General features: G+C 39.0%; 1 protein-coding gene across 1 annotated transcript in view; it reads left to right on the top strand.

The window, feature by feature from the left end:
• LOC102016302 (multidrug resistance protein 1-like) overlaps nucleotides 1-13,277 on the top strand; it is a gene marked incomplete at its 5' end in the record, with an annotated part of 83,679 nt that overhangs the window by 54,146 nt on the left and 16,256 nt on the right. The window contains 2 exon segments of the mRNA XM_013516023.1: nucleotides 2,309-2,512; nucleotides 12,325-12,425. Coding sequence (XP_013371477.1) covers nucleotides 2,309-2,512; nucleotides 12,325-12,425 — 305 coding nt within the window.

Genomic DNA, 13,277 nt, shown 5'->3' with positions numbered 1-13,277 from the left:
TTACTACCCTTTACATTTTAGTCTTCCTGTGAGACAGTAATATACTAATAATTCTTCTGTATAGTACATGGGGCTTCTGGAAGAATAAGTTATGAAGCACACATGGAGATGCAAAATTGCACTGGGAATCTTAAGAATTATTGTTTAAACAGAACTCTGTTTAAAGCAAACACATTAACAGAAATCAACATTTAGGTCAGGTTGTATAAAACCTAACAACAAAATGAACACTACTTAAAATAACTTTGAACTTCTTTTTTAAAAAAGATTAACAAATTTTTATTAACACGTTTGCTATTACATTCATCGTGGAAAGTTGGTACATTTATACAACACATTGTAATACGTTTTACTTCCCCCTCCTTCCTCCTGAACTTCTTTACAAAAGACAAGAATCTTGTCTCGGTGGAGAGCCTGCATCAGACTATCATAAAATACCATGCACTAAGTGGAATGGGATACGTGGTTAAAGGGGTGCTGGTGGTCATGGAAGGAAGGCCCCAAAGATATGGTGCTGTAAGCAGAAGATGTGGTCTTTGACTACCATCTAAAGCTGGATATCTGCATTGTGAAGGTTACATGCTATGGTAATTCCTCTGTTGAGAACTTGGGGGATGTTCTGAGTGCTTCCTTCAGCTGCTGCTGTGGGAAGTACATTAAATTTAGTTGTCAGCAGCTGCTATGGGAAATCAGACGCATGTGTAGGTCCTGAGAACAGGAGCAACTTAGCTCATCTGTGCTGAAGGTTCCCCAAGTTGCATCCTTGCACCTTCACATGAAATCTGTAAGCCAGAGAGCTGGCTTTGAAGACTTCACTCTTTGGCTTATGCCAAGTTTTGCCAAGTGTCACTTTGATATAAGCTCAATGATTGCATCAAATAAAAATTAATGTGCTTTGTTACTTACACTATGTCTTTTGGCCCTGCAAATATGTCAGGTATGGTGTTTATTGTATATAAAGGCTAACTGTGGTTGTAGCATCATTTCCCCCTGCCCCAGCCCAAGCGTTTAGTCTAGTGATTATATCAGGAAGGTATTCAGTGATTTCGTGGATATTGACGTGGGGGATTATAAAGAATTCTGGCCCAGAATTCAGAACAGATAGCTTTGCATATTAATCCTGCACCAGCTCCTTTGGGTGTTGGAGGACATTTAGTTCAAAGTCGCAGATGTGGCTGTGACTAGCCTATACTTATTTCATTATCTTTATCTGAAACAGCCGTAGTGGGCAGAAGAAATTTTCAGGAGAGCAAACGACATGGGCCACTTTGAGACAAAGCAGGTGTGGGAGCCACAGCAAGTGTTTGGAAAGGCTAGAAGGTGTAGGCTATTCCCAGGGCAGAGGATATGAGATGGACTGAAATATATAGTGGTGGACAGAACTGACTTTGTAGACTAACTTCTGGTTTTAGAGTTGGAAGTCATGGCACACTGCTAAAAGTCATGCCCAGGTTCCTTCTGACATTTGAAGTGAGGGTTCTGGTGGGTGCTTAATGACAACTAAATTTAATGTATTTTTTCCAAATAAATTACAGGTTAAATAAATATAATAATTATTTCAAATAGGTCCAGGTGTATTTGAATATCCTTACTAAAAACTTCTAACCTTCAATGAAAAGTAGTTATATAACTAACATTGGGAATTTCCATCTGTTTAATGTAATTATCAGGTTTTATCTTGCTATCTGACAGAATGTGCTGTCTTGATCATTCTTTGATTAATAAAGGTTGTCTTGATATTAAAAATCAGAACAGAGAAAAATGCAATTGAACTTGGGATGACTATATTTCTTTTGCATTTATCAAGAAGTTATGGAGATCCTTATTTTAGAAAGCCATTAATGTACAATGTACAAGTAAATTTTTTTTTTTTTTTTGGTTTTTCTCCGGTACCGGGAACCAAACTCACGACCTTGCGCTTGCCAGGCAGGCGCTTTTTGCCACTGAGCTAAATCCCCAGCCCCCACAAGTAAATTTTTACTTTTCTTTCATAACTGAGAAGATAATTCATAGATTTTCAGGAAGATGAACTGTGTTGTGTACATGTACTAACTCCACATAAGGGATTTAAACATTATATATTTGTAAGCATGCACAAAAAATAAAAAGAATCAAGAGATAGGTGGAGGGGAGAGAAAGGAAAAAGGATAGAAAATGAGCAGGATGAATTAAGATGTATTATGTACGTGTAATTTCCCACAAGAATGTAAACATTATGTCCTCAAGCATGTACTAATAGAAAAGAATATATAAGCATGGATCTTATATATAATACAAACATGCACCTGTAATTTATTTTGTTTTTCAGGCTGTTGGTGCTAGGCTTGCTGTTCTTACCCAGAATGTAGCAAATCTTGGGACAGGAATTATTATTTCTTTTGTCTATGGCTGGCAGTTGACACTTTTACTCTTAGCAGTTGTACCCATCATTGTAGTAGCAGGAATTATTGAAATGAAAATGTTGTCTGGACAAGCACTCAAAGATAAGAAAAAGCTGGAAGTTTCTGGAAAGGTAAGTCGAAGGAAATACAATTGCTTATTTAAGTAGAGAAAAGTCAGTGTTGTTTTGTTACTGCCTGCCACTTACTGTGCTCTGAAAATATTTTTATAAAATACCTCAAAGCAATATTATTTACACTTACCCCAGAGATTAGAAAATAAAAAGTAGCAAGCACATCTTTGGGCTCAAAGACTGGCCACACTCTTAATAAGCTTTTCTGGTTGAAGACCATTTTATACACACTCTTCTCTCTTCCCCTCCCTCTCCTTCCTTCTTGCTTCAGTTCTTTACTGATTTGAATTCTTCCTTCTTCTCCCTACCTTTTTGCTTTCTCTTTACCTCTTGGTTTCTTTCAGGTCAGCTTAAATGTGTTGATTATTGAAGATGGTAGGCCCAGTTACATATGTGGGAAAATTCAGTGTGGAAAATTTTAAGAGTATCTATTTTATATGATTTAAATGATGGCTACTCTTTCACTTTTACCATGCCTTCTCGCTATAGCCTGCTTCTCCTTTCCTTAATATTTTTTGGTCTGCATGCTTGTCTCTTTTTTGTCACTATTTGTATAATATGTGGCACTCACTGTGTTTCCTGAAAATGTTTTACCCCTTATCAATACCCTGAAATAGGTTCTCTTGTCATCTTATGAATCAATGGCCCCAGAGCCTGAGAGCTGGTAAGTTTTTCAGTTAGGATTCAAATTCAGACAGTTCTGCTTCTGTGAGCTAGAAAACACAGAAGTCTTCTGATGGCAAAGCATGATCTAATAACACGTGGTCAGGATCATGGCAAAAGTGAGAGATGAGAAGAGGGCTCATCCCAGAACTGGTCCTGGTGTCTAACGAGGGAACCATCTAGCAGTGGACGTTCCAGGTCCCAGAGTTAGGGCAGTCCTGGGCAGGTGAGTGTGGCTCTGGTTCTCAACAGATGCAGGTGACACAGGCCAGCAGCCTCATCAATATGAATGATGAGGCAGGTCCTGGAGGTTGTTCCTCACCTCAGATACTTTGTCCTCTACATGCCTGCATCACCTCAGACTCTCTGCCCTGTCGCCTTCTGGTTCTTCTATTAAAAACCTTTGGACCAGCTTTAGTATTTCCCAACCAGTGTCTATGGGAGACAGATTTCCCCCAGGGCACAGGCTTTGGGCAGGATAGGGCTGACACCTGTAGTCTAGATAACAGTGGCCCTGGCTACATACAGGGTCTATTCTTGCTAGTAACTTCATTTAATAATGTACTCTGGGTTTCTTTCCCCCATATGATGTTGACTCTTTACCTGAGGAAAATATAGGGCAAAAATGTGAAAAAGAAAAAACACAGTGTCATTAGTGGGATATTTGAAATATCATTGTAAGGAGTTTGTTTCTGAGAAGAAAATGCCTGATCCTAAGGTAATTTATTGGTCTCCAAGGTTAGCAAGTTGAAGCAGTGCATCACATATAAGACTCTTGGAGTCTGCCAGGGGAATGAGAGGGGTGCAGAGGGATATGGGTAATGCAAATATGGCCGATTTTCTGGGTAAACATCAGGAATCAGATACTGGCTGTAGTTCAGTGATGACTCATGTGAAGGATGAAAATGCAGAGAAAAAGTGGTGAGGGCTGCACCATCCAGTCTACATAATATTAAAAATCAGCTCTTGTTCTATTCTTCTCAGATTATCATTTATTGAATATTAATTATTTACTGTGAGTGATACTGGTATAGCTCTACACATATTGTCTGGTTTGATGCTCTCAATAACTCTATTGAAATCCTAGATAGTTAGTAACTATTTTGAAAAATTGTATTTTTCAACTAATTAACAACTTTTGAAGAAAAGGACAATTTCCTAACTTCATACAAGTTACCAAAGCTAACCCAAGAAGAGATAAATATGATTAACAAACAAATAAAAAGCAATTGAAATTGAGCTAATAGTAAAGAATCTACCAACTAAAAAAGTCCAGGACCTGATGGATTCACTACTGAATTATACAAACCTTTAAGGATGTTTTATCACCAATTCTCCTCAAACTCTTCAAAGAAGTTGAAAGGGATGGAGTGCTCCTAAACTCACTTATGGAAGCCAGTATTACTTTGATTTCAAAACCTGATAAAGATCCAACTAAAAAAGAAAACTATAGGTCAGTCTACTTAATGAACATAGATGCAAAAATCCACAACAAGACATTAGCAAATAGAATGCAGCACATCATCAAAAAGATCATACATCATGATCAAATAGATTTAATTCCAGAGATGCAAGGATGGTTCAACATATGCAAATCAATAAATGTAATACATCACATAAACAGAAGTAAGGTCAACATCCACATGACCATATCAATATATGCAGAAAAGGCTTTTCACAAAACCCAACTTTAGGATAAAAACCTTGAAGAAAACAGGTATAAAAGGACCATTCCTGAATTTGTTAACATCTATTTATGAAAAAGCCCACACCAGCATCATATTAAATGGAGAAAAAGTAAAAGCATCCTCCCTAAAATTGAGAACAATATAAGGATGCCCAATATCATCCCTTCTGGTCAACATAATACTTGGAACATTAGCCAAAACAATTAGGCAAGAGAAAGAAATAAAAGAGATACATCTTGGAAAGGAAGAACTCAAAATTATCAGTATTTTCAGATGACATAGTACTCTACTTAGAAAACCCAAAGAACTCTGCCAAAAGACTTAAAATTAATAATCAGCTTCAGCAATGTAGCAGGATACAAAATCAGCATGCAAAAATCATTAGCATTTGTGTACACCAATACTGAACTCAATGAGAAGGAAATTATGACAACAATGCCATTCATCACAGCTTCAGGAAAAATGAAATACCTAGGAATTAACCTAACCAAGGAAGTGAAAGACCTCTACAAAGAAAACTACAGTGCTCTGGAAAAGAAAGTTGAAGAGAACATCAGAAAATGGAAGATGCTTTGCTCCTGGATAGGCAGAAGCAATATTGTCCAAATGGCATATTCCCAAATGTAGTCCCAATCAAAATATCAAAAGCATACTTCACATATGTAAAGAAAACATTCCTAAAATTCCTGTGGAACCAGAAGAGACCCAGAATACCAAAGTCAGTATTGGGCAACAGGAGCAAGGCAGAAGGTATCATATTACTTGACTTCAAGATATACTACAGGGGCTGGGGATTTAGCTCAGCAGCAAAAGCGCCTGCCTGGCAAGCGTGAGGTCGTGAGTTCGGTTCCCGGTACCAGGGAAAAACAAAAAAAAAGATATACTACAAAGCTGCCTGGCAAGCGTGAGGTTGTGAGTTCAATTCCTGGTACCAAAAAAAAAAAAAAGATACACTACAAAGCAACAGTAATAAAAATGGCATGGTAACTAAAACAACTATGTGGATCTATGGGATGGAATAGAAGATACAGAAACAACCACAGACATATTCAGCAATTTGATCTTTGACAAAGGGGCCAAAAGCTTACAACAGATAACAAGCAATTGAAACAGTGGGAGGAAAGATAGCCTTTTCAACAAATGGTGCTGGGAAAACTGGGTATGTGTTTGCAGAGGATTGAAACTGGCCAGGCATGGTGGTGCATGCCTGTAATCCCAGCACTCAGGAGGCTGAGAGGGGAGGATTGTTGGGAGTTCAAGGCCAGCCTGGGCTACAAAGTGAGCTCAAAGCCAGCCTGAACTGCACAGTGAGATCCTGTCTCAAAAAGCCAAAAAAAAAAAAAAAAAAAGAAGAAGAAGATTGAAACTGGCCCATATCTCTCACTGTGTACAAAATTAAAATCAAAATAGATAAAAGATCTAAGCCTTAAAACAGAAACGCTCAGTAGTGGAAGATAAAATAGGTAAAACACTTGAAGTTACAGGAATAGGAAAGGATTTCCTCAAACAGAACCACAATTGCATAAGAACAAACAGCAGGAATCAACAAACGGGATTATATGAAATTAGAAAATCTTCTACACAGCAAGGGAATCATTTAGAGTGAAGAGACAACCTACAAACAGGAAAAAAAATTTTTTGCTAGCTATTCATCAAAGGATTGATACCTAGAATATGCAAAGAACTCAAAAAAATTAAACCACCTAAAGTTAAAGACCCAGTCAAGAAATGGGCAAGAGAAATGAATGGACACTTCATAGAGGAAGAAGTACAAATGATCAACAAATATGGGAAAAAGTGTTCAATATCTCTGGTCATTACAGAAATGCAAATGGAAACAATGCTAAGATTACATCTTACTCCAGAAAGAATGGCAATCATCAAGAAGTCAAACCATAACTAATGCTGGTGAGGCTGTGGTGAAAAAGGAACTCTCCTTCATGGTCTGTGGGAATGTAAACAAGAACAACCATTATGGAAATCAGTGTGGAGATTTCTCAAAAAAACTGAAACTAGATATTACATATGACCAAGCTATCACCCTTGTACATACAGTATATTCCTCAGAGAGCTTAAAACATCATACTACAGTGACATATGCATGCCAATGTTTATAGCAGCGCAGTTTGCTAAATCCTGGAAGAAGCCTTTATACCCATCAACAGATGATTGAATAAAGTAATTGTCATATCTATATATAATGGAATACTACTTGGTTATAAAGAAGGACCAATTTGAGACATTTGTAGGAAAATTGTTACACCTGGAAAATAATGATGCTGAGTGAAATGAATCAGACAGGCAAGCTTAACAACTGTATGATAGCTCTCATATGAATAAGGCAAAGTAGAAACAAAAAGAATAGTGAAGGAAAGATAAAAGGGGACAAGTGGATAGATCTCTTGCAAATTGGAAATGATCCAGGAGTGAGGGTTGAGGGGGAATAAACAGAATTAAAATATGCCATGTACAGGAGCCTAACAGCCTCAACAAATGTAAACATTAAATGAACTAAGTTTAATAATATCAACAAGAATGAAAGGGAGGAAAGGGGAGCTAGAGGAGGATGGAGAGAAGAGAGAGGGAAAGAGGAGAATAAAGAACAAACTGTAGTGTGCACATGTACCCCCTCCCCAAGATGCTTTTACAATTCATGCATTGTAAACATGTACTAATTAAAAAATTGGAAAAAAAGAGCTCTGTTAAATTATCCCTTTTGACAGACCATAGAGCCCATTGTTCAGAGACCCAGCATCTTGTCCAGAGTCACACAGGAAGTCTCTTGATTGATCTGTTTCTTCCTTTTTTGCCCACCTGTATTCTATATTTTCTCACAAAAAAAGACAAAAATTCCCATCTCTTGCAAAAATAAATGAAATTATGCTAAGCCCTATTGAAAACCAAAGGCATCTGATCACAGGTGGAATAAAATCTGGTTTTACCCTGATTATAACAGCATGTCTGGCCCCCAATGGTGTTTATGACCTTGTCTTTTCCAACACTGCTCTGGTCTCATGGTTCCTCTTTTGCAATTCCTAGAACAGTCCAGCTGGGTTCTGTGATACTGTGGCTACATTATTCAGATCTCAGAATTATTACCTTTTCCAAGGGACTTTCCTGACACCCGAATTAGCAAATGATACTTCTCAGCCCCAGATGTTTCTTTGCTAGTTCTTTGTTTATTGACCAATGGTGTATCTTCCCTACTAAAACTATGCTCCACCGGGACTGGACCAATGGATTGTGGATTTTCCCTGAAAGGGATAGGGCAAGCTTGGGATTCTAGAGGAGGTCTGTGTGATGTCAGTGTCTGCTTATGTCCTGTGATCTCAGAGTCAGCCCATGACCTAACTATAATGTCAAGACTTGCTCATGGCCTGACTGTGGCAGAAAAACCTCCTCAGAGCATCTACCCTCTGACATCTGTGCTCGGTAGTGTTCCACCAGTGTTATGGGCTAATGGACATTTGTATAAACCTGATGATTTTCCCTTTCAACATTAAAAGCCATATCACACTTTAATTATGTAGGGTAGAAAGAGAACTATTAAGGAGGTTTGATCATTTTTCTTTTTAAAAACATACACATAACTTCTTCTCTCCAAAAGTATTCAATATATGATGTTTTCTGAGGGAAACAATGCTATCTTCTCCTTGTACTGAAAGTTCTCTTTCTTTTTGGTGATTACTGAGTCTCTGTTTAAAACTCTTGGAATAAATGAAACTATGTGACTGTGTGGTGTTAATTAAAGCTCTTACTAATTGCTTCCTCGTACATCAAGATGAAGTGATTATATTGTTTTACTCACCATGCAAGGTCTGTGACTCAGGTGACAACATTTACAGACTCACCACAAAATGCCATTCCTGCCTTAGAAAGTGATGCACAGAAAATATTTCTTAAAAGTGTTTACTGAAATTTAGAGGAAAATCTGGTTTTCAATAAGCATTGCTATAGTTTGTTGATTATTAGTACAAATCCAGGAAACCTTTTCTAATTGTTGGGACTCCTTAATTAAAAATAGTTCTCACAAGTGTGATCAGGGATTGTCTTTGGGAAGTTTGAATGTGAATTTCTTCTAACTGCTTGCTTTCTGTATTTTGGGGATTTTCTAGAATAAGTGTACACTGTCTGTTAAATGTATGAAAGAAATTTATAAGGTATTTTGTCATGTTAAGTCTGGATATTTTCCTGCCATTTTAAGTCACTTATGGTAAAACACACTTCAGTTTTCTTTGTTTTAATCAAAGAGTAATGTTTTTCATTTTTGTAGGTAAAGAAATTTAAAAATTTTTTAAAGAATTTATTTTTTAAGTAGCCTTTTGCAATAATTATGAAAACTGATTTTTTTTGAAATACTTGCTGTTATCTTTGTTTTTTTTTTTACATTTGGAAAGTTGTATATATTTATTTATTTATTTAATTTTTTTTATTTTAATGAGTAAAAGAAGGATAACATAATAATGGGAGGGGGCTTACCAAATTACAAAGTGGTAGGGAATTATCAATGGTTATTGTTTTACGTATTGTTATCTACAAGATAGTTTCTCAGGAAAACAAAGAGACAAATAATAGTGAGTTACAGACAAAAGAGGTAGGACATTATCAATAATTGTTGTACTATACTTTGGTATCTTCAAAATGGCTTCTAAAGAAAATAAATAGAGCTATACATGAGTGACCTATTGAATAATCAGTAACTTTTCTCAATGGTTGTTGTAAGAAACACATAATAATAGACATGCATCCATTTACGAAATACGATAGGAACAATACAAACATTGCAGAGTTATGGATAGATTAATAGGAAAATATCAATGGCTGCTGTAATGCATGGTGGTATCTTCAAAGTGGTTTCTCAGGAAGACAGAGATATGCAAGAAGGATCTAACAAGTAATTACAGCCTAAGGGTTGTCAAAAACCAAGTGAGCCATCTGGGGTGAAAGCCATATTTTGTAGTGTTTTCTCTCCAGCCTCCCATCCCATTGGGACCCCACAACCAGTTAGTGTCCTCTCCCCAGCTGTCAGCACAGGCAGCAGGAATCCTGCTGCAGACTTCTCCGCAGCTCCACCACAGCCTGTACTGTCAGGGGAAGAATGGCTTCCAGGGAGAGCCCACAGGTATTGTACAAGGTCCTCCTGGTTTACAGCTTCCGAGTGGCTCTCATGACCCCAGTCCACAGGACCTCTGACTCCTCAGGCTTAGTCTGCATTCTCATGTTCTCCGAGTCCTTGTTCAGCAGCTGCTCCTCCTCTGACACTGGACCTTTCTGGTTCTCAATGGCAGGAGCAAGAGTGACCCATTGCATGGCCTGTATTCCCAGGGGTTTCTCCATGTTTGAATGATTCACACACGTCCGTGGATGGGCATCTGCAGCCGGTGCATGGTGGGCCAATTGTGTCACTGTTTCTCTGTGTCATGGTTGTTCTCTCATGGTTGTGAGGCCGGTACGCAACAGTGCTCACTGCCTCATGGCTCCCTCTGCATCAGGACCCCTCCTTCTGGGCACCTACAAGGCAGGGAGCCAGTCGGTCGGAAGACCAGCACTCCCCACCCGTGGCTCCCTGTGCACCGGAGGCCCTCCTTCCGGGCGCCTCTGTGGCAGGGAGCAAGCCAGCCCGAAGACTGGTGCTCCCTGCCTGTGGCTCCCTGTGAGCCTGGGCCCCTCCTTCCAGGCACTTACAAGGCAGGGAGCCAGCCCGTTGGAAGTCCGGTGCTCCCTGCCCGTGGCTCCCTGTGTGCCAGAGGCCCTCCTTCCGGGAGCCTATGTGGCAGGGAGCTAGCCAGCCCGAAGACTGGCGCTCCCTGCCTGTAGCTCTCCGTGCTCCTGGGCCCCTCCTTCCAGGCACTTACAAGGCAGGGAGCAAGCCAGTCGGAAGACCAGCGCTCCCCACCCGTGGCTCCCCAAGCGCCAGAGGCCTTCCTTCTGGGCGCCTACCCTTGTTGTTATCTTTGTAGTTAGACAATTTGTGTAGGATTCAGTGACAAATGAAGACTTCATGTTTATGATTTTTAAGGAGCAAACTACTCTAAATTAATGGGATATCTTTATTATAATCACTTGTGAGCAGTATGAAGGCCAGAAATAGGAAGAGCATAGGGAGGGAGCTTTTAAAAACATAATTTCGTTTGGTGACCTGTAATTGTACGATTTGAGGGACTGCAGAGACCTTTCAGTCCCTCCTGTTCATTTTACAGTGAGGAAAATAAGACAGAGAGGCAATTTAAGAGCTCATGGCTGACACATGCTGAATCTCATTGAGGACACTAATGCTCTTTGCATTCTCCACATCCTTTCACTTAGAATCCAAATGGTGGTAAAGCAATCAATCTTGTAGGAAGTAACATTAATTAGGACATATTTGGATGACAGAAAGTTTCTGGATAAAATTGATAATGTGATATGTTCCTTAAAAAGGAGTTTGTTCACTTTGATCTTGTAATCTCAGTCTTAAGAACTTTCCTAAGAAAATCACTCAATATAGATAAATGTTAAAGTACAAGGATGTGTAGTACAAAATTATTTTTAAATAAGAAAACAATTCAAAATATAACAATAAAGGAATACCTAATTAGTTGGGACATTATGGGAACACCAGAATCCCATTATTAATGTACACTTCATGACTTTGGAAAGTACTTGTCCTACTCTCTTAAGGTAAAAAATGATAAACAACCAGACATAGGCTTCTGTCCCCATTCAGTGGAAGATATAGTAAGCTATGTGTGGCATATAATCCCACCTAACTGGGAGTCGGAGACAGCTTGATCACCAAGTTCAAGGACAGCCTGGGTGAGTTACTGAGCCCTTCTCTCTGTCTCTCTCTCTCTCAAAAAAAAAGGTCTGGGACTGTAGCTCAGCAACAGAGAGGTTACCTATGCAGGTGTGAGGTCACAGTTAACACACACACACACACACACAAAAGTGTATGTGTGTAGAAAAAAGAAAAAACAATTTATAACCTAATAACCTAATACATAAAATACATCACAGTGTAGCTTTTAATTACCTTCCATATCTTTTCAAAATTTTCCAAATACTGAGTTGTCATGAATGGCAATTGCAAAGATAAACAAACTTAAAAATATCACATTTTTAAAAAAAAACATGGAAAATAAACAAGAGTGTGACCATTATTAAAAAACGAGCCCTGAAAATGTTGTAAACACCAAGTTCTCAGGTTAATGTTGTAAAGCTATGAGTGCCCTCGTGCCTTGAAGCCTAAGCTTGTTTTACTGTCAAGCTGGGAAAATTCAATTAGTTGATCTCCCTCCCATGTCTGAAACTTAGTTTGATAAATTTCCTCTGTGTTCTTTTCCATAGAGAAGATGCTCGTAGGTAATACGAAGTGATTGCTGATAGTATTAACCATAGAACTAATTTTACTAGCTTATGGAATTCACATTAACTGCCGCTGTTCGCCTTGTGACTCTTGGTGATGGATGATGTCTGTTGCAGATTGCTATTGAAGCGATAGAAAACTTCCGAACTGTTGTGTCTTTGACCCGGGAGCAGAAGTTTGAACACATGTATGCGCAGAGTTTGCAGGTACCATACAGGTAATAAGAACTGAAGAGTGACAGGGAAGTATGAGGAGTTTTTCAGTCATCAGATGCATTTTCAGAAGCATTATTCAGTCCAGACATAGCACACAAGTGGAGAAAGTACTAGAAATGATCCAATGGGACAGTGCTTGCAATTAACCAGGAGAGAAGTGCTCAGAACCCAGCTGGGGAGCGCATCTCTGAGGCAGAACCTGGAATGGCTGGTAACACATGAGAAGTGGATGGAGTAGGCAGTGAGAACAACTTGCTGTTGTCCAGTGTGGCTAGAGATAGTATTTGCATCAGTTGAGGCATAGATCTCTGTATGGGGAGCATGCAGTTTGAAGTGTCTGTGGACACTGAGGAGTAGCACTTCCAAAATATGCTTTTCATAATCTTCTTCACTTCTCCGCCAGGAGAAAACTTCTTCATTTACCATCCCAGGGAGAGCTCTTAATACGTGGTGTGAACATGGAAAAGCTCAGCCACTGTTTTCTCTCTAGAGCTGGAATTTCTTGAAGGGTTGTCAGACATTTTCTGTAGTGATAGTAGGGCCTTTTTTCCTGAAAAGGCTATCATCTGAAATCCAGCTATATAACAGAAAAGCCAAGTTGATACAGCTGAAGCAGGACTAGGAAGCCCAAAGGCTGCACACTCACCTACCTACTCCTGCCAGTACCCCACATCACCAAACTCTATGTCCCGGAAAACACTTGAGAGTCTTAATTTCTTTGTAATAATGCCTTTCTAACTCCACCAGAGTAAAGTCCTTTCTCTTTGTTTCTGTAACATGTTATTCATAAGGTACTGCCACTGGATAAGTGATTATCCAGCTCACCTCCTAGGTTCTCCAGGTCAAAGGACACC

The sequence above is a fragment of the Chinchilla lanigera genome, unplaced genomic scaffold (genome assembly GCF_000276665.1).
Source record: "Chinchilla lanigera isolate Chin_1 unplaced genomic scaffold, ChiLan1.0 scaffold00031, whole genome shotgun sequence".
NCBI classification, from domain to species: Eukaryota; Metazoa; Chordata; class Mammalia; order Rodentia; family Chinchillidae; genus Chinchilla; species Chinchilla lanigera.
The sequence above is the reverse complement of the archived record's forward strand: the minus strand, read 5'-3'. Positions and strand labels throughout refer to the sequence as shown.